Source organism: Aedes aegypti, chromosome 3, assembly GCF_002204515.2.
Source record: "Aedes aegypti strain LVP_AGWG chromosome 3, AaegL5.0 Primary Assembly, whole genome shotgun sequence".
NCBI lineage: Eukaryota > Metazoa > Arthropoda > Insecta > Diptera > Culicidae > Aedes > Aedes aegypti.
The window spans coordinates 1,366,529-1,394,314 of record NC_035109.1 but is presented as its reverse complement, the minus strand read 5'-3'; the positions used below and the strand labels follow the sequence as shown (position 1 = coordinate 1,394,314).

Sequence of the window (27,786 nt, the reverse complement as noted above, 5' to 3'; positions counted from 1 at the left end):
CAATTTACACCAATTTGGACTGCTTCAGTCATAATAGTGGCTTTGAACATTGCATCAATCATTTGATTAAATTGTTTAGTTAGAAAAAATAAAATCAGAGGGAGACATATAATTTGAACTGGGTACATTATCTGATGATTTTACGTTAGAATTTTCGGTAGACGAAGAGGCGAAGTAGAAGCTTCCTGTGACGGCAGGGTTTTTTTGCATTTGATTTGAAACAATTAGAACGGGTACTCGTAGTATGAAAAGGGGAGGAGTTCAAATTACCTGCTACGATATTGGCAAAGGATTTCCCGTGGGTAGATACATTCGAAGTTAAAAAATTCAAACGGCTACCCGTCGGATTAAAATTAGTTTGTGAATGAATATGATTATAATCTTGCTGATGGGTATGATTCTTGATCAAGCGATTGTTAACTGAAAAATGAGCATTGTTAGATACTCTACCAGCGAAATTCCGGAAACGACCGTTATTGTAACGGACATTAGCGTTCGTCTGCCTGACACGAGCCTCGCCGACTCGCCTACGCGAAGGGCAAGTCCAAAAATTTGACTTATGATTGCCCCCGCAGTTTGCGCATATGAACTTATCGGTATCTTCCTTTACTGGACAGACATCTTTAGCGTGAGAAGAACCTCCTCAAATCATGCATTTAGCATCCATGCGGCAACATTACCATGGCCCCACTTTTGGTACCGACGGCACTGAGTGGGGTTCTGGAAATTTACTCCTGGTTTCTGGAAATATTCTCATGTCACACGGACATCGAACATAAGTCTAGCTTTTACTAAATTATATTCTTGGGAAATGGGTTCTCTTTTTCATAATGATTACTTGGGTTGGGGAAATCCAAGTAAATCATTTATTCCATTTTTGATCTCTTCAGGTGACTTACAGTCGCTTGAGGGACCTTTCAAGACGAATTTGAACAAACGTTCAGTTTTGTCGTTATAATTAAAAAAATGTGCTTTTTTTCTTCAAGATGTTTGAGAAGAAGTTCGCGATCTTTAAGAGTTTCCGGCAAAACGCGACAGTCTCCTTTCTTTGCGATTTGGAAGAAGACCTTGATTCCCCTAATGGAGTTCAAGATCTCCTGCCTAAAACCCCAAATTGGGAACAACTGACCACGATAGGTGGTTCTCTTTACTTCCTCACTTGAATCAAAGAGCCTGGGCTAGAGCTGCTTCAATTTGGTGCTCGGAAATTTTGTCTAGAGCATCGAACTGATTGCTCATTTCGATACAATTCAACATTATTCATTTCACCCTTTGAAGAAAGTTCGCATTCCGGAGAAACGTCCTTTCTTCCACTCTTGCCACGTGTAGTGACAGTTTTAAATCCCACTTTTTTGGAAGGAAGTTATGAATTCAGAGATTCACCCTTCCTTTTGTTTGTAGTTGCAACCATGTTTAGTGAATAAACGAAAGAAGACGTGACCTTCGAGAGGTTTTTTCCCAGGACGGTGTCCAAGAAGTATTACCACCGCTAGCTTTTACATACGGGTCCAACGAAAAATCGAAGGCACGGGTCCAAACAAGAATCGTAAAGGGATCAATAGTCGAAAAAATAGCACTGAAAAATGCCGTTTTTTATTTTTGCACTGAAAAGTACTGTTTTTGTAGCACTGAAAAGTACTGGTTTATTGCTTTAGGTAGTTTTTAAAAAAACTTTTAAGAGCAGAGAGAATTCGCGTACGCACAGCACGAAGGTACGATGCGCTTTGAGGATACAAACTCTAGTGGAATTAAATGATATGGTACTAAATTAGGTTTTTAATCTTCTTATAGGTATTCCACTAAACAGCTCGAAGATTGATTATCATTCAACAATGTGTTTTAACTATCATTTGTTTAGGTCCGTGTCCCGGAGTACCTTGCATAATATCTGTAATCAAAAGGCATTTAAATTGCTACTTTGGACATATGGTTGTTTAAATGTTGTTCATAAACCTGATGATTGGTTACGCTTGTAGATCTGACGATCTATACTCAAAGAGTTCTTGTATAACATTAAAGTGAAGTTGATCTCACGACTTGACAAAATGTATTTTTATGAGCCTACATGCATATAAATGCTATTTATAGACCTTCAATGGACCTATGCACGGGTTAACTATTTGACGTTTTAGCGGTGCCGTGTTTTTTATGTGACCATGGAAACTAATGAATTCAGCACCGCTCAAGTGTCAAATTAGTAAACTCGTTCATTGGCCCATCGCACAGAAACAAATCCGTTCTCGTATCCGTAAACAGCAGACGTGAACTCGTCAACAAGTAAAAATACACCGTGAACTAGATCATGTTTATGCGTAAACATGATGGTAGTTCATGGTGTACTTTTGACAGTTCACGTTTTCCAGAACTCATTTTTGAGCGTGCTTTTATAGATCAGAAGGCAGGTTTCTCAAAAGCTCTTGACTGATCTAGAACAAGGCGAATGGGCAGTTAGACGACATAAGGACTGTTCATTTAAGAAAGTGGACACCTAAATATTAGCATTTTGGTGTAAAAATTCCATAAAAACAAATAAAATTTTGTTTCAGTGTGATCTCAAGTGTTTATTTTGACAGCAGACAAAAGTTGACATAAAAAAATTATAAATTCTAAACAATGGGTCGAATTGACATGGCGACTCTCAATTTTTTTCTGCACAAATGGTGTACAGAAAAACTGCCGTTCCGAGATTTGGCTTAAATCGCGAACTGTCCAAATTGAATTTTTTCAACGCTGTGGCCAAAACAGATATTCCTGACGACGTACGATACATCCCAACAGAAAAATTTGGGAAAAATGATTTGGTATGGCAAGCAATTTGCTCCTGCGGTATGAAAGTACTACATATTTCACGACGGGTTCAATCAACGGCGAAAATTACAGAACTGAATGCATTAAAAAATGGCTTCTGCTCATCTACTGAAAGCATACCATGCCTCCATTGTTTTTGCCAGACCTAGCATCGGCTCACTATGCTTCAGCTACTTTGGAGATGCTCAAGAAGGAATAAGTCGAATTTGTAGAAAAATGATCGAATCCATAAAATTGCTCAGAACCAGGGACGAAAATACTCAATCTACCCTCACCTACATTGATACTTGCTGGGTAGAATCTTCGTTGATTTTTATTTGTTTTTATCCTCACCTTGACAACACAACAAAGATTGGCAAAGCGATTGCACAAGATTGTCAGTTTCCTTTTAACCTGCTGCTACTCAACCGCTCTTTGATAATCGGAAACAAAAAATGATATTCATTCTAACCAGCTTGACTTTTTTACATTCTGCTTCGGGAATTTGTAATTTTTGCATGAGACACACTAAAGACGCGTCAATATAATCCATTCCGTGTATCGGATCCTTCATTACCGTATAGCAGCATATTTTTTAATTAATTTGAACCTCATTGATAATCAATTTTCTAAAACTGACACTCTTCTGGTTCTGATAATCAAAAACACCAACGACATACGGGCATCGTTGTTTGTTTTGTCCATCTACTTTTGTGCCATCTTCATTGGTACAATCATATTGGTGGTGGTGCGGTTACTTTGATGGTGGCATAAATTCAGTGAATTGAGTATAGTGAGCATGATTTTTTTCGTCCCTGCTCAGAACTACGCCTCATTGAAACATATTGGGCAATAATCAAACGGCATCTTAAGAAGGATGGAAGAGAAGCAAGTAACATCGATTTTTTCAAGAAAATGTGGTCAGCAGTTCAAAAAGCAGTTCGAAAAGTTCCGAAAAAAGTTGTGCAGAATTTTATGGGAGGTATCAAAAGAAAAGTAAGAGCATTCTCCAGCAATGCTCAATAAATGTTCAAATTTATGTGAATTTGATCGAAATTACGTTGATTTCCATGTATTTTAGGTAAACTCATTAATTTGTTCGAAAATAAACAGTTTGCTGTAAAAAACACGTGTCCACTTTCTTAAATGAACAGTCCTTAACTCTACCTACATCAGCTTTGTACAAACAAGTCATGTTTCCGTCAATTTGGTAGCAATCTACAAAATTGTATACACAATGAATTTCTAGGGCAAGAATTCCATTGCAATGCATTGATGTTGAACGATTCTATTTACGCATGATTACATTTTCGTAAAATTCAATTAACGTATTATCCATCCATTATGCAAATGAAGGTTTCATATAGTCAAAATAAGAAATACTGGATGTCCAAACAGCAACGATACAGAAAAAAGTGTTCTAGCTCTGCTGTCGAAGCCGATTAGAACATCTAGAATATGTATTTAATATCACTAAACATTTTTTGCAATGTTTCTCGTAGCATCACAATTTATACATGAATTGATCCAAGCGAAAGAATTCAACTGAAAAGGTGTCGCCACAGTTTGAATAGATTCAAGCTACCTGTCCGGACTAACCCAACCTAACCGACCATGCTGTCTCCACTTTTTCAATCATCTACAACACTTGACTCTCCAGAGCCGTCGCCTGCTATGCTGTCAGCATAGAGCGTCTGCATCAAATCCCGTTTCGTTCACTCACTTACTCACACCCATCGAAGCATGCTTTCCATTTTTACCTCTTCCGCTTCGTAGAACCTGGTTGAGTATAGTAAGAAGCGTACAATGCTCGAGCGACACCTCCCTGAGCATACACGTTCCCGTAATATGTATCTACAACAAAGCACACCGACGACGACGACGGCGACAAGAACTCTGCCTGCAAGCACAAGGCTGCTGCGACAATGGAGAAAAAGATGGTTTATTTAAAAATGGAACGGGACAAAATTAGACTCTCGGAAAACCCACTCAGCGGGTGATTTTTATCTTGAATTAATTTTTCCCCATTTGCCTCGAAGGTGGCTTGCGAATGACCGGGTGTCGGTACTCCAACGTTTGCCAGTGCCGGGTCAAGACGTGTTTTCCCGTAATTATTTCGTTGTTGTCGTCGTCGTCGTTGTCGCTTTTTTATATCGACAGAGACAATCGCGTTCGAACCGACAGATCCGGAGGGGACAATTCCGAGAGGAATTGATTAGTCGAATCAGAAGGATATTTATTTTTCCTGAGCTCGGTGAATGAATGCCGCAGTGATTGAATTGGAATTTTGAGGAGCATCAGACTTCGGAGTGGTAGCTGTTTTTTTTTTTCGCTGACGGTTTACCGGGCGACCCGGAGAAATGGATATCAAGGCGAATCTCATCGAATGGATGGAACTTTTGAATGGTAAGATTTGAAAGTTACAGTGGTGGGCATATATTGAGGAATGGATATTTACACTAAATTTCAGTTGAATCTCAATTGGGACAATGTCTACTTCTCAGATTTGTGTTATAAGACCACATACACAGTTGTCAACTGAAAGATTTTGATACCAATTGATCATTTTAGCTTTTTTGTGTACATCGTGTAGCAGGCACGAGGATACTCTATTAGGGTGATTCAAAATAAATTTCTGCTTTGCACTCATAGCAAAGATTGAATTTATATGAAGTACGTTCAGAGGGTTTTTCAAGAAATTCTTTCAGTTTTTGCTGCTGAATTTTCATCCAGAGTTTTATACTGGTATGCATCCTTCAAGAATTACAGAAATTTGTTTTACAGTGTCCGTTAGATTTTGGCAACACGGAATTGCATATACAAGAAACTAATCATTAGTTAGTAGTAAAATCTATACACTCGCATTGTATGCTATTTATCATCATACAGAATAGACACGCATATTACCTCCATTATCGCACGTACAGTGAAACCTCCACGAATTGACGTTCCATGACTCGATATCGACTCATGGAATCAAAAAAAAAAAAAAAACAAATTTTATGGTTACTACGATCGCCCTCTCATACTGCTTTTCAAAGCATTCCTATTTTATGACTCGATACTTCCATGAGTCGATGGTCCCTTCAGATATCGACAAATGGAGGTTTGACTGTATAAGGTCTTTTGAGGACATCTTATACGTGAAACATTGCACATACAGTCAACTCAAGTTATACAGGTATGTTCCGTTTTGATCAACACTATCGGAAATTTTTAGTTGACAAAAACGGAACCGTAACAAAAACGGAATAATTTTCTTTTACAAAATATTTTTAAAAAATTGAAAAGAAAATTGCAGTTTTGTCAGGATGATATACATTTCCATCATATGAATGCACATTATTGATGTTTAGGAGCAGTGAGGAGCATTTAGATTGTTAATTCGTATAGATTCTATTCTATTCTATTCTATTCTAAGCGCTTGCACAGCCTGTATTGAAAAGCATCCTGGAAATACAGTATGGCCCATTAAAAAATGCGAAAATTGTTTGAACGTGAATCTAGCATCCACAAGCGTGTTATTTTCATTGTTTTTGCTAGTGAATGTAATTTCTGATTATTGTAGTATATTCTAACATAACTTCGCTATGTAGGACAATTTTTGTCATATTTTTCGTACTGTTCTAAATAATGTAATAAAGCAAACAGATTCAAAGGTTTTGTCCACCCAAAGCTAGAAACAGCGTCTGATTGTCGTATACTCTGGTGATACATTTTCCACCTTCAAAAATCACAATTTATTGTTGTAAATTTTAGTTTGATTGGTATCAGAGGATGGAGGAGTTCTTAGAGAACATGTTTTCCATGGTCAAAATAAAATATTTTGCCAGGGTCATTTGCGTCTCATAGGTTTGATATGCCTTTGTTTTTTGTTAAAGTTTAGTAAAAAAATAATACGGAGGCCTATAACAGATTTTTGAGGATGAAATTTGTTCCTTCGGTTAGAGACAACTTATATCAATACTAGCTCATAAGTTTTGAGCAAAACGGAGCCGCTTATCACACTTATACGAAGGTTCAATGGAAGCTCTCCAAAATGAGCTGTTTTTCGAAAATCTGTTTCAGTCTCCAATGACCCAAGTATGAACCAATTCTATCATTTGATATGGGCGTATGGTGGAGACAAGGTCTGTGAAGAATCTCACGCCATCGTTGATGTTTTAGAAGCTTTCATCAAACAGATATTGAACTCGACGTCCGCATGATAAAATTTGAAGGTATGCTTCCAATTCCTCTCTGATAAGGTGAAAGTAACAGATAAAAATCATTTTCAAAGCAAAAAACTGAGTCTAAATAGATTAAACAATACAAGTAATGAATAATATTTATGTTTCATTCACATTTTCTATGTAAAAACTACCATTAAACATGATATGATGATTTTCGCTTTTTTTATGGGCCATACTGTGCTAGAAATAGTTCTTGTATTTTCTTGGCCTTCCGTAGCCCAGTGGTTAGAGTTCGCGGCTACAAAGCAAAGCCATGCTGAAGGTGTCTGGGTTCGATTCCCGGTCGGTCCAGGATCTTTTCGTGATGGAAATTTCCTAGACTTCCCTGGGCATAGAGTATCATCGTACCTGTCACACGATATACGAATGCAAAAATGGCAACATTGGCAAAGAAAGCTCTCTGTTAATAACTGTGGAAGTGCTCATAAGAACACTAAGCTGAGAAGCAGGCTCTGTCCCACTGAGGACGTAATGACAAGAAGAAGAAGAAGAAGATTTTCTTGTCGACATTAATATTTGCAGCATATCGATAATATGACACAAACATTAAAATGACCAGGCCTACTGTGCAGACTTGCGTTTGAAGATAATTAAAAAATTCACGACCATCAGGTTATTCACGAATGAATAACATGATGAGCGAAAACTTTTCAATTTTACAAGAGAGGAAACGGGGACAACCGTACCAACCGTTTTATTGAGGGGGATACCCGAGCAAAGTTGAATTGCAAAATGATAATAAATCTTGTTACCTGGTTATCATCATTTGATAACTGATTTTGTTATCATCTTGGCTGAATTAACAGCCAACATAACAGGAATGAGAACTCAAATTTGTTTGTCGAATAACAAAGTAATAGTAAATTATGTTATCACTGAGTTCAAGTTGATAACTGAATTTACAACATCATATTTTTTTAATTTTTATGGTCATAAATCACGGAAAGATTTGGAGAAATGAGTATTTTGGATTAAATTTACGCATCAAATAATTTTACGAAATATTGTAAGACGAAAATTCAATTTTGTTTATCAACACACAGTTCATAAAAATGTTATGAAAAGGATTTGTGATAACATATTTTGTTATCAACCTGTTATCAATAATGTCTGTCGCGGATACAATGATAACCAATTTTGTTATCACCCGGTTATCATTGATAACATAATATCAAATTGATAACAGTGATAATGAAAGTTGTTATCATTTTGATATCATCCATTTATCCGCCTTTGCTCGGGTAGGTAATCGTTGGAAGTGGCGTAGCTAAGATAATTAATGCACACTTCATTGCTGTTTGATATTCTCGCCTTGGGATGGGAGACAGATATTTCTTTTGTATGCCCTGGCTCGAAAGCCTTGGCTTAAGCGCCATTACTTGCTCTCTGAAACGAAAAGAAAACTTTATCTAATCCCTCTCCCATTATTCAACCATTTAAGATAAACGCATGTAAAATCCCCAAATTTACTGCAATGTTGAAAGGATAAGGATAAATTGGAAAGGCAGACAATTAATCGTTCCATAAAAAATATAAAATTTCCATAAAAAATGCAAAATTTGCCAGTAAAGAAACAAGGGTAGAATCAACAAAAAAGTTAAAAATTTACATAAAAAAATAAAGAAGTGCATATAAAAAACAAAATTTTCCATAAATAAAAAAATTTTGAGCAATAAATAGATTCAAAAGTGCAGTATAATCATTATTGTCACTAAAAACATTATTGTCACTAAAAAATATCGAATTTTACATTTAAAAACCTCAAAATGTCCCTATTTTCTTCACAAAAAGCAAGAAATAATTATAAATTTTCCACAAAAAAAAAGCCAAAATTTGCAATAAATAAATAATAATTCGCCTACAATGAACCAAAAATTTCCATTCAAAAAATCAAAAAAAGCAATAGCAGTAAATGCAAAGTTGCAATAAACAAACCCAACTGAGCAATTCAAAATCATAATCAATACACGAAAATGTTGTAGAAAATTCCAATATTTAAGTAAAACTTTCCATAAAAATAACGTAATTTTCCAATAATGAGTAATAATGTGTGTAATGGATTTCATAAATTTTCAGTCAAACTGAAGCATTGTTTTCACAATTGGAGCTAATTAATCGTCGTATGTAGGTGTAGTAATTGCATTTAGAGTTCGATAATTAATTACGTAAGAATTTAGAAGAGGGAAGAGCGGGGAGATTGGCCGGGTTTGAAAAAATATTTTTTGCCTTATAGAAAAAAATAATGTTTCATACAAAAAATCATACAAAGAGGGGAGGCGAGGTTTCGAAAAATCATAAAAAAATATTTTTTTAATACACCCCATCGTTAGGCGCTACAATTTTAATTATTTCGGCAAAGTTTAAATGAAACATGGAACATGGGATATCTAATCTTCCAATATTAGGAACACTTATGTCACTGCTTGGGTTATGTCCAACTACATTGAAGGTAGAAGCTAATGCTCTCATGCCCCACCAGCCAGGGAACTGGTGTTTACAAACTTAGCATCATTTGTGGCAACACTTTATGCGGCGTAGTGTAGAACTAGCCCTCGTGCGTTAAAATACACTCAAATAAAGTTTTTAAAAAAAAAAAAAACTTTATGCGGCATGATGGAACTTAGCCGAGCGCGCTAAGTGTTGTTAGACCACTGACGTAGTTGCATGAAGAGGGTGATGAGGTACAAAAGTAGCGTTACAGAATGCCTAACCATATTTGTAGTACTGAGACAACCCATTAGGTCTAAAAATGAACCTATTAGAAGATACTTTAAAAAGCGTTATGTTCGTATGCAAATAAAAAAAAATATTTAGGAAAAAAACTCATCAATCGAAGTATACACATTTCTGCAGCTGCTGTGGGTAGTTACACCAAAGATGATTATTGGAAAATTACGTTATTTTTATGGAAAGTTTTACTTAAATATTTAAATTTTCTACAACATTTTCATGAATTGATTGTCATTTTGAATTGCTCAGTTGGGTTTGTTTATTGCAACTTTGCATTTACTGCTATTGCTCTTTTTGATTTTTTGAATAGAAATTTTTGATTTATTGTGGGCGAATTATTATTTATTTATTGCAAATTTTGGCTTTTTTTGAGGAAAATTTATAATTATTTCTTGCTTTTTGTGAAGAAAATAGGGACATTTTGAGGTTTTCAAATGAAAAATTCAAAGTTTTTTAGTGAGATTATTGTCGATTATACTGCACTTTTGAATCTATTTATTGCTCAAATTTTTTTTATTTATGGAAAATTTTTGTTTTTTATATGCACTTCTTTATTTTTTTATGTAAATTTTTAACTTTTCTGTTGATTTTACCCTTGTTTCTTTACTGGCAAATTTTGTATTTTTTATGGAAATTTTATATTTTTTTATGGGACGTTAACATTTTAGCCAAATTGGAAATCTCTCACCAAAGTCGCAGCTCGGCTCCAATACGTATAGCACAGCATTAGCGTAATTTATCAGCTAACTCACAACAGAATGTTGACAAATTCATGCTTGAATAAATCTTTAAACGTACACGCGTAACAAACTTAATCACTTAGAACTTATTTTCATTCCGCGACAGTTCAAATTGTTTCACAAAACCCCCTTCTGTGTCTTCTTGTCACACATAATGTTAAGTATCATATATTCATAATTTACTCAAAATCGTAAACTTATCAAAGCAGCCCATCGTATTTGAATATATGGTGCATTCCTCTTTGTGTCAACCAACAAACCATCACCTTGGTAACACATGGTCTGCATCAATTTTTCCATTTCCGGCTGGCAGCGGGAAACCTTTTCGTTTGCCAAGGCTTTCTCTAACAGTTCATTGTACCGTTTTGTCTCAAATTCCGAACAGACTCATATTCCGAACACCCGATTTTTGTATGGCGATTTGGTTGAAATGTTTCACTGAAATATGTCATCAAGTTACTAGGAAATGGCAGTCAATTGCAATTCAATTTAAACATATTCCAATCTAGGCTAGGCATTGGATATATATAGAAAGCGTTGTGTTTGGATGGGCATCTAATTCTTCCGAAAGAGGTGCACTTTGCGAAAAAGGACCACGTGAATATTGAGCTGAAATCGAATTCAGGTTAACTTCTGCGTTCATGAGTCCTCTCATGGCGTAGTGGTTGACGCGCCCCAACTAGAGATCGGGGAGTCGTGAGTTCGATTCTCACTGAGAAGACGTGTAACTTTTTCGCAAATCTTCACATCAATTTGTCCATCTAATCCAATTGCAAATTATATGTAATGTTTAGCTTTTCGGTAGTTGTTAAACTTCCACTCGGCTGGTTAGCCGTAAACCACGATTCATGCTTAAAAACAAATATTCCAATCTGTTTTAGACCTCGGGAGTAGTTATGATTCTCTAGCTTGAGGCTGGTCAAACCAGCTCAGATAAATTTATTTGCGAAATTATTAATTTGAATACGATTTATTCGTGCTGTTCGGAATTTGAATCAAGGTGTTCGGAATATGAGACAGAATGAGCACAGTGTTCGGCATTTGAATCAAAATGTTGTTCCATACTTTTACATAAAAACAATACTAAACACGTTAAAATAAACATTTTTACCGACACACCCAACAGCTAACAATCAGACTTGACAAATGAATTGAAATTTTCACAGATATCATCTAATTTATGTCCATAAGATGCATTTGAAGTCACGCTTGGCCTTAAGTGTTTGGAATATGAGACAAAACGGTAACTCAATGTTTCTTCAATCTTAAGATTTTCTTTGTTTCACTTCATTTTTTCCCCAATTGATTGTTAACTCAACCGGAAAGATATTCCGTAGTGCAACACACGCGTCGACCATCAATTTCGGATGAATTTTCAACTACATTTTTCTTGCTTCCACTGAATATCAGGCAACATACACCAATGCACAGTGGGACGGATTGAGGTTTTAGGAGGAAATATGGAACTCACGCCTTCAATTGTGATTTTACGTAAAAATGATGTTCTACAAAGTTGTTTCTAATATAAAAACAATTTTTTTGGTCGGAACGAAAATTAGGGTGGCCCTATGTTAAAAAAGATAACCATCAAAACTTTTTTAATTTACGGAATGTTGATAAAGTTTGTTCTACAAAGCTGAAGATCGAAAAATTTCAAGCTGATTTGATAAAAAAAGTTTTTTCCTAGCTCAAAAATTGACCGTTTTAGAGTATTTTTCGCTTTTAATGTAGGGTGGCCCATCAAAAATTGTTTTTTTTTTTGTGTTTAATTTTTATTATTTCAAGTTTCTTAGTAAAATTGTCTTCCCATTACTTTCAAGGCTAATTGAAACGCAAACATAAAAGATATAGCTAATGGAAACAAATAGATACAAGAGTCTTTTCATAATGAAAATTTAATTTACTTCCTTGGACATAAAGTATCATCGATACTAATATATACTACGATATACGAATGCAAAACGAAAAATATGGCAAAGAAAGCTCTGAGTTAATAACTGTGGAAGTGCTCCTAACAACAATAACCTGAGAAGTATGATCTGTTCCAGTAAGGACGCGATGCCAAAAAAAAAAAAGAATATTGATACAATTTTTTTCTGATGAAAAGTTAAAGACTTTTTGATAACCAAAAAAAACATATTTATATGTTTGTATAGTTTGGAAAACAAAATGAATTGTGTTGACATGACGAAAGTATTTGTCAGCTTAAAAATGTGAATAATCGTATTATACTTCGGCGGATCTGTTTGTTAATGATATGACTGGTTCATATATTAATAACCGTTACTAACAGATTTTTGAAGGAACTCCCAAATTTACTATAATGTTCAATTTTTAAGGCATGGCTATCTCTAAATTGTAGCCTTAATAAATCAAAACATCTAAACATGATCGAATAATGCATATAGTTATTCTTCTTAATCTAGCCTTGAAAGTCAGCGTCATAATCAGAAATCGTACTCTAGTAATATACCGTTCCAGATACGATATATCTCCTACGGTGGACAAATTACTAGTAATTGAGCATTCGTTACTTCCTATCAGAATGTTTCCCAACGAGCCCGGCTTATCCCAGAACAGAAGTATTCGGAAGTTCGGGATGAGCCATGTCAGGAAATTCAACCGAGAGGTAAATTTAGAAGATATTTTCAAAAAACTTTTTTCCTTATTTATATTGCTGAGCTTTTTTGACTCTTTTCGAAAGTACGTATATAAGAATATGAAATAAGTTAGTTTTTTATTCCAATTTAAAGCCGAAAGATAATAATTGTCATGCAAAAATAATAATCTTATTTTGCCCCAACTACATGTACATGTAAAAAAACGTTTGTTTTTCATGAAAAATATGTATAAGTATTCACCGACAAAATTGTATAGGCCTTAAAATATGCGTCTCAATCGTCTAAAGATGAAGAAATGACAACTTTGATGAGATATCTAAAAACAAAAAAAAATATAACACGAAAACCAATTTTTGAAGGGCCACCCGACATCAATAGCGAAAAATGCTCTAAAACGGTCAATTTTTGAGCTAGGAAAAAACTTTTTTTATCAAATCAGCTTAAAATTTTCCGACCTTCAACTTTGTAGAACAAGCTATGTCAATATTCCCTAAAATAAAAAAGTTTTAATGGTTATCTTTTTTTACATAGGGCCACCCTAATTTTCGTTCCGACCAAAAAAAATGTTTTTATATTAGAAACAACTTTGTAGAACATCATTTTTACGTAAAATCGCAATTGAAGGCGTGAGTTCCATCTTTCCTCCTAAAACCCCTATCCGTCCCACTGTGCAATGTGGCCAATGGTAAAACACTAAATTCACTAAAATTATCGGGAGATTTTCCGCCGTTCGCGGTTAGAATGATTGACCAGCCGAAATTCGGCTGACTGTGGATCGCGAAGAAAAAGCACGCAAGCTGACGATTGTTAATTCTTATAGATTCGTAAAGAAAGTTGATCAATCAATATGATTTTGTAATAAATCATTAATTAATCTCATCCTTCTGCTTCTTCTTCTACTTTATACATTACATGCATTATGCATTACATCCCAATTGAGGAAGAGCCTTCTTCTCAGATTAGTATTCTTATGAATACTTCCGCAGTTATCAACTGAGAGTTTTTTTTTGCAAAAATACATTTTTTTTCATTTTTGGCCGGTCTCTGCACTGCCGTTATACGCATAATTGTCCCATGTTCCAAAATATGATATCGAGAAAAACGCGTTTAAAGATTTTGACACATTTAGACCTCATATTGACCAGGTGTGTAATAAATTAAATTAAAATCTTCACAAAAGTATAAAGAATAGCGTGTTTATTAGAGTCAAGAGTTTGTATTATGGGAATAAGGTAAATTTAGCTACGAAATTCAAAGTGGGACTGTTATGCCTAGAAATACGAGTTTTTTGATGAATTTCTACGCATAACAGTCCCACTGATAGTAGTGACCAATTATGTGCTAAGCATACTGCTGTAGATGACCGTTCTCACGTATAGATTGTACCGAACGTAGAGGATGTATATCCTCAAGACTATGTTAAGGCACCTAATGAAGGCTCAAGTGACATGTGCCAAACGGAGCCACGTGTGGGGAAGTGAAGAAATACGATTTTATAGTTTGGGATGGAAAGCAAAGCTTTCTGTATGTGTGATAATAAGAAAATGTATGAGTTAGTGAAAGCAAGAGTGGATGAGTAAGTTAGAGAGATGAGATGTAATAAATTCCTAAATCGACTCTTCCAGCTGCACGCTTGACAGAAATTCATAAGCGAATTAAAGGTCATTCTGCGGAGTAAATATTTAACTCAAAATTCACGACACAAATCTTCATGCGATTTGACATTTCTTTGGACTTTGTTTGCAATATCATGATATTTGATACATCGCAAATTCGGTTTTAGAACCACCAACATATTTGCCACTTGCACCGAAGAGCCAATTATGCGGAATAACCCAGTATGTGACCAGGACTTCATCAAGTTTGATATGTCGCAAGATAGGTCTCAGGACCGCCAATATAATGGTCACTTCCTCTGGGGAACAGGATATCCAAAATAACCTGTCATGTTATCAAGTCATCCAGGAACTTTTAAATTACCCTTCTTTAGCCTTGATTTGTGAATTTATGAAATTTGATGTAGCCAGCTAGGTTTCAGAATCGACAGTTTAGTGGCCATTTCCCCCAGGGAACCTGGAATTCGGAACAATCCGACATGTGGTCAAGTCATTCAAATACATTTGAACTACCTGTAGACTCATGATTTGCAAAGTCATGAAGATTGATATGTCGCAAGCCAGGTTTCAGATTCGCCAATATAATGGTCACTTCCTCCAGTAAACCGGTATTCGGAACAACCCAGCATGTTGCCAAGTCATCCAAAAACGGTCGAACTATTTTTATTTAAACTTGATTTGCTAAATCATGAAGTTGATTTGTCACAAGCCATGGACTCGAAATTAAAGTGGTTACTGATTCTTCAAGTGGGATTATTGCAGTACTCCTCCGATCAATCAAAAAATACGGTGAATTTCTAATCGATTACAGTGGTTCAAAATAATTGAAAAAAATTGTGATTGACTCTGAAAATTCAACTGAAATTCATTGAACAACGGATGGGAAATAATATTTTGATATTGAAAATTTCAATCAAATTTGACGTCAGACTCGAATGAATGATGAATGCATCCCAAACACATAAAATAGGTTGTGTTTCACATGGGATGTAAAGCCAACGTAAGAAGTTGTTCAAAACGATTTTCCCAAACACCAACTTATTCAAAACTGACAACTGAATATTTTGTTCGAGATTAGCGCAGCGAATTGTATAGTGTGGCAGTTATGCGTAGAAATACAGTAGTGGGACAGTTATGCGTGGAAATTCAACAATGGGACAAATCGACTTGGCTTGCTTTTCATTGAGTTTCCGAACAAAGTTTATTTTTGGTAAGTGTTTTCTGAAACTATACGTAAAAATAAACTGTTTGATGACAAAAAGTCAAAATGAACAAAAAGTAACATGGGACAATTATGCGTATAACGGCAGTGCAACTCTCTTAAGTACGTATTCAACTAATCACAAATTCCAGTTGTTGCTCGGACGTGGCCAGAGCAACTCTCGTTTGTTGAAGGATGGGTCAATCTTGTCCAACAGACTATGCTAAAATTGAAAATTCTAATTGGTTAGTGGATTAGATAGCGTTAAACCGTATATGACTTGACACCTCCCATGTATTTTAGGTGCTCAACATTAATGTAATGTCGAAAATTTGACACTGAGACTGTTGAAAAACGTTTCAAAATAAGTATTTATATTACACCGTCAAGCTACCATTCACCGTGCATTTAAAAAAATCTGCACTTTAAAAAATTATATATTTTTTCCAAATCACTAGAAGCGAACTGAAATACCACTACGAAGCGTGCAATTATACCACAATTCAAGGAAAAAACTAAAATCAGTGATGCATAACAAAAAAAAAATACCCAAAGATTATGTTTAATAATATCACGTTGAGGTTGCCTCGTACCGTTCTATGTCACCATTCACCGTGTACGCTGGTGCACCGTTTACCGTGCGTAAAGTTTTCGTCATGATTTAATTTTGTATGTTGATAAAACGTTGATGGAGCAACTATGTTGCTAGTAGTGTGCGCACTTATTTTTAAGGGTATTCAAATATTTTTTTTACAATGAAAGCCATAGAAAGTTGAAAAAATGGCTAAATCATTATTTTTTTTTATCAAAATCGTTATATGAGATTTGACTGTGTTGTCCAAACAATTTCATATTTGCTCAACAACTAAATATAAACTAGTTAAATCACTACATATCAAAAAATCCAATGTTACCCAATTATTTCAAGCCTTTTATACTAATGCACGATAATAGGGACTGTAAATATTGAAAATATTGGACCCACCATGCATTTGTGTTTCGACTGAAACCCAATAAAAAAATCTTATTTGCATAAAATTTCATGGTTCATACGAAATTTGAAATTATGGAAAATTTGATACTTTAACGTTAAAATGAAAAATGTTAATTTTTGGCGTTTCTACTAAGAGTATTAAAAAATCCCATTATCAAACAGAATTCACATGATTTTGACTACATAAACTAGGTTTTTCAAAATGTTTTGTGTCTGATAAAACTGATGCAATGAAGAAGAAATACTTCATTGCATCAGTTTTATTGATAAGTTTTGTTGATAAAAACGGAATAATTTGTTGATTAAGGTTTTAACATATGATTAGAACGCTAAAATATCATCTACTCCTGTCTGCCTGAACAACGGCTACTTCATCCCCAAATTATTCGACTCTACTTCTGAAAATGAAGACATTTAGACTGGTTTTCAGTTCTTAAATAAGCCATACGGCTTTTTAACCAAATGAACTTCAGACAAACGACATTTGGACAAATGCTCGGGCACCTGAGATATTCTGGGCATTAGTGTATGTGTAATGAGTTTTACGAGCATAAAAACCCGCAAAATTAAAAAAAGTAGTCAACATCACATTGAATGAAAATACATCGAATACATACAGTGATAAACTATATTCTTCTTTTCAGACTGTTTCTTGCAACGGTAACAGACAAAATAGAGCATGAAAGTCGCTGAAATGGTTTCTCATTTTGATCGTTTTTCGGAGTTGATCCAGTTACAATTTTCTATATTCGTCAACACTGATTTTTATTTGCAGATTATTTAAATGTTTTTTCTGTACCAGAAAAAGCTACAAAATATAGTTAGTGTACTTTGAGTCTTCGATTAATGTGTACAAAATTCAATTCTACCCACTTGCATGAACTGCAACAGCTGTAATGTGCAAAAATATATCATGAGGTTTAAATATTTTTATAGTATGTAACCGTACACACACTGCCCATACTCGCACAACAGTTCCATTGATAAAGGAAATCTCATAGAATATGGGACTGTTTTTCGAGTATGGGCAGTACAACCGGCGATTACAGATACTGCAATGGACATAGGTGTACTACTGTGCCACAACTGTTTTCACATCATGTTACTGAAAGAAATAATTACATTACATATTAAGGTCTTTAATTGCATCACCATCGAGTCAGCTTCTTGTAATGAAAATGTGTGATCAGCACTGAATAATTCAAAAAAGTAATTCGAAAACAGATTTCTCAAACTGCGGTTGATTGACAGGAAACAAAGCGAAGTGATTTAAGGGGAAACATGTTGCTAGGATCTCAAGGCTTGCTGACCTGATGAAGCATAACAAACCAGCCGGCTGTCTGATAGTTTTCAAATATGGCGGAATGCCCTATTTGACACATTGATCTACCTCCCATTTAAATACCTTGATTTACATAATATTCATCAAAGCCTACTACAGTTCGGCCATCTTGACTAAACACATCGTCCTCGATGTGAACGGCTACTCCAACGTCGTCTTCCGTAGGTCTCCAACTCGTTGACAAAGTCATCGATGTTGTAATGCTTGTGATCCATTCGTTCCGTAACTCCTCTCCTCGAAGGACAGTAATGCTCCATGAACCATTTCTTCCAAACTTCAACTTGTATTTTCAATGTCTTTTCATAGACTTCCTTTGTGTAGATTGAAAAAAATACTGCAATCGCTTCCGACTTTTTTTCGCTATAATAACTTGAAATTTTGATTCCATTATTCAGAAAACTTAGGATTCTATCCCACTTCTGAAATGAAGGATACGCCTGGTTCAGAACAAGGGTCGCTTTATTATGACAAATTATCTACATAATATTCATCAAAGCCTACTACAGTTTAAGCTAATTTTCATTAACCTTTCAGTTGTTGAAAGTTAGGCTAGATCAGCACTCCCGTACAATCACATATATGCTTGCGCTTCGTGCAGCAGCTCGCCCAGCGTCATAGGTGGCTATGATGCGCCTAGTGGTAACCATCATGCTATGTTGAAGAAATACAGAGCAGTATTGCAGATTTACTTCAGATAGGTAAAACACAATCTTTATCAATTTTAATCATGATATAACCTTCTACAATATTGTTTGCTATGGTATCAAGCAGTGTTTTTGACTTTCCTGGTTCAATTGAACGTGATCAACTATTGTCCTAACCCAAACTAGAGATGATGTGCTGTTTCTCATATGTTTGAGCTGAATATCCCATATTAACTTCAATTCAATTGCGCCAGCTCATGGAACGATCAAATGAGCTGAAATTTTCAGGAAGTCTTCCTCTAACCCTAAGGAATAATCCTGAGGGGTGCCCCGTGGAATTATACAACTTTATTTTTCTCCCATACTGAGCTGGGCCAGTCTATTGTACACACTTAGAATAATTTGTCGGATATCGGCATTCGAAAACCGAGTTCCGCACAACCGAGCGCTCGGAAACCATCTCAATTGGGTAGTTGTAACTTTTTTAATGTACAGTGAATCCTCCATGAGCCGATATTGAAGGGACCATCGAGTCATAGAAATATCGAGTCATAGAACAGAAAACCTTTGCCAAGCTATTTCAAGGGACCATCATAGCAACCATGAAATTTTGTTTCTAGTGTGGTTCCATGAAAAATATCGAGTCATGGGACATCGACTCATGGAGGTTTCACTGTATTCGAATCCTCTGAGCAGAATCTCAATAGAGAAATAAAAAAAGTAGATTGGAGTACCTTGAACCTTTTAATTCCACCCTAATTTCTTACCTCTTACAGATACGCGTATTTCGACTACCACTTGCAGTCGTCTTCTGTGTCAGTTACTCATTTACACTGATACGAGTAACTAACACTGAAGAAGGCTGCAAGTGGTAGTCGAAATACGCGTATTTGTTATAGATAAGCAATTAGGGCGGAATTAAAAGGTTCAGGGTAATCCAATGTACTTTTTTTTTGATTATCTGTGTTTAACTAAAAATCTCGGCATCACACAAACTGAAATCTCATCAAAAGTGATAACTGGCTGTAAATTGTATACGGCTATAATCGTTCCTTTGATTTTTTTTTTCAAATATCCCATGATATTTTTCGACGGAGTGACAAGCCTTACAAAATTTGTGAAGGCGTTATACAAAAAGCGCGACACCAGGGGGGGTGGGGGTGGTGGAGTCGAAAAAGTCTCAATTAAGCTGACATATCATCAGTTGTGACTATGCCATATGAAATATAAATGCGAAAATGGAAACTTTGGCAAAGAAAGCTCAAAAGCCTTAATAACTGTGGAAGTGCCCATTAGCGTTAGCGTTAGCGTAGTTACAGTATACTTCGTAGATTGGATACTAGCAACATTCATGTTTCTTTTTAATAATCTCATCCTGACTACTTTCAGGAACAAGGCAGGGGAGTATACCTTGTTCAAATCATAAACAAGAATACTAAAAGTATGAATATCGCTATTCCCGGCCACGCCCATCTTTACCGTAACTTGGGATAGGGGAAGGAAATGTTGATGTAACACTTACTTAATGAGAGGCCACCGACTCAGCGACACCCTCATAAGTGCTACGGAGTTGGAGGTTGGGGAAGGTATATTGTCAGAATTCGTCTAGAAAGCTGGCGATAGACCATAAGCATTTGTTGTTTAAGTGTTTTTAATTTAATCTTTTGAATGCCGGCAATCAAAAGAGAAGACAATAGTTTGTTTATAGTATAAATAGTATTTCGCGAAATGCTTGTCGATTGTGCAGTAATATTTTTACTCAATAGCCAGTAAAAAAGCAAAACCGATCCCTCCAGGGTCATCGGATTGTATAAAATAACGATACGCGTAAAAAAAAAAACAAACACCGCCCGTTGAAAAAAAAAACCGGTGGTACGGTATTTTTAGATAATCGAAAAACGAAAGGAAGCGCGTTCGAACTAAACACCCTAGGATAACACAGTCGGATTTTCTGCTCAAAATTCTACGAAAAGCAGAATCGATCCCTCCAGGGTCATCGAACGGTTAAAAAGCATCCACAATCGATTGTTAGTTGCGTAAGACCCGCCCGGACAGAATGCGCAATCTGAACATAATTATACAGCGCAACAAAAATGACATTTTTGCGTGTCTCAAGGATCAAATTATATGTCTCCAGTAGATTTGGGGTTGCTAACTCTGATGCCGTTCTCAAAAATTTCACGTCACAATTTTTAGCTACAGGTCGCCAAAGTTGTATAAAACATTGATTTTATCGATGTTTACCTCAAATTTGAAGTATATTGTATCGAACTTTTTTGTAATCTTATCCATCTAGCATGCAAAAGAGGACTTAAACTTTCATTTTAGATGTATTTTGATTGAAATTACACGATTAAGTTTAGATTAAACGATTTTATGAATAAGCTTGCAGTCTCCATACTAAATTCTTCGTTTCTTTTATATGGCAAAATACAATACTTTACTAAACCATCAAAAAATAACTCTTCCGGGTCAAAAGTATTGCAAACTTTGATGATAAGTATTGTTATACACATAAAGTTTGAATTATGTGGCAAATTAAGTAAATAAATTGCCTTACAAGCTGAAAAACTTGCATGCACGTTGGCTGAAATAGTCAATTTTTGCATTTTCAACAATCAATATCTCAAAAATTAGACGTGCTCTGATATTTCTGTAAATGGCAATGGATTCAGCAATCCTTCATTAAGTAAATAGAGGTATTTTGATGCAGGAGACAAAAACGTGTTCCGCAGTGTTATCAAACTCCGAAAAAAACATTTTCCGTTCAAGAAACGACCAGAAGTTCCACGACGCGGACAAAAACGATCCGGAAGGCTCACAAAAGAAAAAGTACCGTCGATGGGGGTGACAATGGGTCTAGGGGGTGAGATTGGGTCAAAACGGAAAAATATGTTATGTGAAATATTTCAGCTAATAACGCTGATATTACTAAAATTAATAATTCATATGTTAGAGAACATATTATTGCACATAATTCATAACAATATACATTTTTAGAAATAGTAGTTTTTGTTTACTACATCAATAAACTTGCATGTTAAAACCAGATAAAATTTACAACATTAAATTTCTCCTGTACAAAGTATCACGCATGTACTCTAGCCTCAATCGTTGTATTTGTAGAAAGTTGAAAGTCTTTCCATTACACATCACAGGTATTTTCCGGAATCTGTTTGATTTTTCCACAAAAAAATCATTTTTTTCGGTACGATGTCTAAAACATTGAAAATGGGGGTGAGATTGGGTCAAGCAAGAACGATAGTAAATGAAATTCCAAGTCCACTTTTTTGACATTTTACGGTGCCGGGTGTTCTCTTTTTTCATTAAGATTTGTTTATTCTTTCTAAATACAGCATCTCTGAAACATCAAACAAGTCTACTCGAGTATTCCGTGCATTGAATAACAATACAACGCATTTTGACAACTTCTCAAACCAGCAACTGTGTTTCATGCGTAGCAACATCGAAAATTTTTTATCAAAAGGGTGTTTTTTTCTAAATTTGATTATTCATCAGTGTTTTCATATTATAGAAACATCTCACGGAAGTACAAATGAGTTGGATCGCTGAAATACTGAGATTATGACGTCAACTTCTGCCTGAAATTTATTGATCGTGGAATGTCGCACCGAAATTTAACTATTTGCGGAGGTTTAAAATAATCACTGTTTCAGTACACCTTTGGGGAAACTGAATGGGCTTTATAGCAATGGGGATGAGACTTTGAAGACAATTTGAGGGAAAAACCAAGAAAATGTATGTAAACTTGACGATAAATGTTGGGTTTACATATTTTTTCTCATAGCTCTTCAATTTTCAGTATAATCTTTCTTTTAAGTGGGTTTATCATACTTGTGAAACATCTTAGATATCTTTTTGTCTTGTTTGCATCATTTTTTGTCAATATTTATCAGTTGTGAATGGTTTTGAAATCATATTCTCAAAAACAAGTTATTTCAATTACAGTGACCCAATGCCACCCCCTCTATGGGGTGAGATTGGGTCATTTTTCATTCAGTTGTGGTGCCGCTGTGAATAAATATTTTTCTTTAATTTTTTGAACAGTTGTTAATGTACCATCAAAGTACATACACACCAAATTTGAAGTTTATTGGAGTTAAATTGCGATAGTTATTCAAAAAATAAATCGCACATATGCCTTTTTGACCCATTGTCACCCCCAACGACGGTATCATACTGGAACAAACTCACCGGATTGATTCTCTAAATTCATGTGCTGCCTGTCACTTCCGGATGGTTCGGTGAACTTGGGGCAGCCAAAAACCATCAGTACTGAGGACACAAATCAATCAAATCACTTTTTCATTTTTCTCTTTTCAGTATTCCATTTCTGAATGTAAAGTTGTATTCTTATATAACTGTGTATTAAAATGGACAGAAAATTTTATTTTTCACTTTGACGACCGTCAAAACATTTCTTAACCCCTCTACCGGCAGCTTCTTTTTTTTCCGCAAGAAAAAAATTCAAATCGCGATAACTTTTTTGTTTCTCGGTATTTTTGCACCATTTTTTCACAAGTTCTCAAAAAACTATTCTAGTTTGAGGATCCATGTCAATATTGATGATTGGTGATCTGGTTTTAAAGATATTCCAATGTTCCTTGGGGGACCGACATTTTCCATACAAAATGTCTTAGGCGGCCATTTTGTTTTACGTCAACTTATCGAAAAAGTAAAATGTGGGCTATACAATGCTATGTAATAAAGAGCTACTCTGAAAAAATCATACAAATTGGTTAAGAATTCTTAGAGATATCTGAAAATTACGATATGAGGTTTTTTGAAGTTTTCAAGATCTTTATTTGGTCAGCTTGGTACCAGCAACATAAATGCTCATTACTAAAAGACGGCTGCTCCAAATTGCTTCATATTTTCACAACATACTCTCATTAATGTATTGTTCCAAAGAGTGAACTTCTGAATACGTTAAAAAATCTGTAGCCTAAGATATATACGTGGGTTATGATTAAGCGTCGGTCCCCCAAGGAATTTCGGAATATCTCTGGATCCAGATGACCAATGATCAATATCGACACGGATCCTCAAACTAGAAGAGTTTTTTGAGAACTTGTGAAAAAATGGTGCAAAAATACCTTGAAACAAAAAAGTTATAGTGAGTTGAATTTTTTTCCTGCGCCAAAAAATGAAGCTGCCGGTAGAGGGGTTAATAACTGTGGAAGTGCCAATTGAACACTAAGTTGAGAAGCAGGCTTTGTCCTAGTGAGAGCATAATGCCAAGAAGAAGAAGAAGAAGAAGAAGAAGTGTACATATGAAAAGGTATAATTGTTTAAAAATCATCTAATAAGATACTTATATAACGACACTAAAGGATTCCAAACTGGGCTCATGTGCCGTATAGCTTGACGAAGCTAATACCTCATGTGAATTCTGTTATATAAAAAATCACCTAAGAATGGGTTCATTATGCGATGATACGAACTAGTTAAAAAATGGACAATTTGGTCTATCAGAGAAAAATAACCTAATTAGAATATGAGAAATCTATTTCAAGACTTTCTCCAAACTTTTGTAAGGATAGGGATCACTGTGTGACCGTGGGAGTATTTAAGTATATGTTTCATTTCATTGATTTCACTGCATCTCACTAAGAATGTATTGTGGTTATTATCATATGATATCGTGGTAGATCCGATCCGATTAGTTGGAATGCTATATGCCACGAGACGTTATCAAAACAACTTTCATCAACACATGGTACCATACAGCATCCTACATGAAAAAACGTGTGTATGCCTAATAAATATGCATCGAATATTCTACGATATTGAATAACATTACAAATTGCCAGTGTTCAATCAGATTGCTTTTTGGCGGAGACTCTGCCCCACACACGACATAAAAGCAAATCCAAATTTGGTAACACAAATGTATCTCACTATAAATAAAAGTCACCAACTTGTCCTGCACTGTACCCGGAATAGTCATCTTTTTCGTTTTTACGACCCATTTCGATTCGATACAGACGCGAGTGGAATGTGCAATGTTGAACTTGTCCAAAACATTCATTTTCCCCTTCTTCTTCTTATTCCTTCTCTCTCACATGTGCCATCTTTCCAGACATGATTCAATTCCTGGATGCAACCGCATCGGCAGAAATGTGCAACTCTCCGAGGAAAGCCATTGCAACGAACGGTCGAGAACGACACCCACAATGTGCCTCTGCTGCTTCTGCTGACGTGCTGAAATGTGAGGAAAAATGCGACTGGAGTCCCCTGGACCCAAAAGAGAGTGCCGAGTACATGAATATTGTCAATAAAATAGATGAATCTCATCGCCTTACGTTGATACACAAATGCAATGCGGTGCTTGGAAAGCTGCACGAGTGGCTGTTGGCAGCCATGCTAGAATCGTCACTACAGCCACTGCTGAAGAAGGAATTAGATGGAGCGAAAGATGACAAGGACGAGGAAAACTCATATCTGGAGATGGGTGGTGTGGGACATAAAAATGATATTAATTTAACTCAACCGACAGATAAGATTGACTCTTGTGAAATTTCCGAAAAGGATGATGCTGTTGGTGGTTTCCTGGAAGTAGACTCAGCTGGCAAGAACGAAGCAGAACTCAACTTGGAAGAAAATTGTTATGATTTTACAACCGATAGAAGCCTGTACGATGATTGCTCTTCCGACATGAAATTGAATAATGTAGCGTGCGTAATCCCAGTGGATGAAGACGATAGCAAGTGTCCCTTTAGTGGTTTACCAGCAGCTCATCTACGCATCAAGCAGTCCCCCAAGAGTGGAACTCTTTTCAGGCATGAGAAACGACTGTTTTTTGATCAGACGAAGAAGTTTTATGTAGGGTTGTTAGATCGTTGGCTTCTCTTGTATAATAACAGTAACGAACTCAAACCAGCTCAGTGTATTCATGTTAAAGACTTTAAATTAGATCTCAATCTTAATGACCAGTTCAACGAAAAACACCAATTCCATATAATTACTCAAAGCGATTCGAAGGTTTGCTTTCTGTCACCAAGCTTCAAGGAGATGAATGAGTGGATTGTGGCACTAGAGCAAAGTATTCTAGTAAAAACCGAGAATACGGCCACAAACAGTTCCAGGAAATTGCCACTTCCTCCTACACCGGACGATGAACCCGATAATAACTGTCTGGCAAGTAACAACCACGTGGATCATACCGACAGTATCTACGAAGAGCCCCAACTTTTACACAAACAACATGAACTGGTAGAACAGAGCCAACAACACGGTTACGACACTCCGAAGCCATCCATTGTCGATGTTTGTCACCACAACCACCAAAGTCAACAGCACTCGAAAACAAGTCCAACTAAAATAATTAATGACGTTCTGATTTCTCCCACGACAACTCCCAGAGCAAACAAGTGTGAACCAATTAGCCATACGGTAGTGCCAACTGTTGCGACGAACTCCTCCTCAACCCCAACGACGCCTACTTCGACGACGCCAGTCAAAAGTTGGCTCTTTAATCGTTTCCATAAATCAGCCTCCTCTGATGGCAACGGAGCGCCGTCCTCTTTGGAGCATTCTACGAAGCACACTCGCAAGGCGCACTCTTCCAAGAAGCTCTCCTTTCAACAGGAGCACATAGTACCAGATGTGATTGCAAAACCGCCACCCGGTAGTCCGGCCAAAACTACTGGTAATGCCAGCAATAGTACCCGTACGGTTCCTTCGACGGCCGGAAAAGGAACGAAAATAAATATGATAATTAGTCAACTGGAGGCCAACGGTCAATTGAGCCTGCTGTCGAAAAGTTTAAACGACCCGACCAAGCGGAACACGTTGTGCGTGGACGACTAGCCTAGGTTAAATATGTGTATATGATTGTACAGAATTTTGAATGAGTGTGATTTTCCGGCTAATAAATCCAACAATGGTGCTTAAACTGTAAAACAAGGGTTGGTTTTTTCCGAACTTCTTTTAGTTTCAACTGATGGGAACCCCTTCTTTGCTGATTAGTGGACCAGGGATGGGTGGCAATTTGTTTCCAGCATTGAGGTGCCAATTAGGGTAGAACCGGGTTTGGGGACTGGCATTAATGATATTAGTTTATCGTTAGAAGGTTGAAAAGCAATGAGCCCGGTTTTATCGGTTTTGTGGTGGAAAGTTTGTGGATTATCGCCTGTTTCAGACTTTCCTAATTTGGCTCCCAGACGGTCATTAATGTTCTACTTGAAGGCAGTTAGAATTTAAAGTTAACGCTTTGCATTTTTATTTTTTGGGTCTCTTCAGCGGCGTCCCAAACCGTATGGCGACTTATATGGTTTTTACAGCAAGCCATATGATTTTTACAGCTTCAGTATTTTTTTGGTATTTTTACAAAAAAAAAATTTTCTAGAAAATATTCAGGCTCGCCGTATAATAATTCGTCAAGGGATCTCTAAAATAATTTCTCCTACGGTTCCTCCCAGAATTTCTCTACGAATTCCATCCTTCCGGAGATTCTTTCAAGTTTGTCTTCTGAAGATTTCCAGGGTTCCTCTTATAATTCCTTCAGGAATTCATCGTGATAAACATACAAGAGGTCCTCCGAGGGCACCTCTAGAATTTCTTTCAAGAATTCTTGTGCTGATTCTTCTTGGAGCATCTCTAAACATTCGACCAGGTAAACATTGAAAAATTCTGCCAGTGATTTATCCTGAAATCTCAGTTAGGATTTTTCCTGTAATACTTCTATGCATGCTTCTAAGACTTCCCTCAGAAAAAATTTAGATGTTCCAACATGTTTTTTTTTTCTAAGTTTTCTATTGATTCTTTTTTTAAATTTGATACAGATTGCTCAAACAATTGAAAAACGATAATTCTTCCATTGGGTAAATTTTTATTACGTTTGCTTGAATTTTGAT

At 36.0% G+C, this 27,786-nt stretch overlaps 1 protein-coding gene across 1 annotated transcript; it reads left to right on the top strand.

The window, feature by feature from the left end:
• Positions 1 to 4,678: 4,678 nt before the first annotated feature.
• On the top strand, positions 4,679 to 26,821 carry LOC5568565. Its single transcript, XM_001652345.2, has 2 exons — positions 4,679 to 5,193; positions 25,011 to 26,821. The coding sequence occupies exons 1-2, from the start codon at positions 5,148 to 5,150 to the stop codon at positions 26,738 to 26,740; spliced, it is 1,776 nt and encodes a 591-aa protein (XP_001652395.2). The 5' UTR covers positions 4,679 to 5,147; the 3' UTR covers positions 26,741 to 26,821.
• The last annotated feature ends 965 nt before the right edge of the window (positions 26,822 to 27,786 follow it).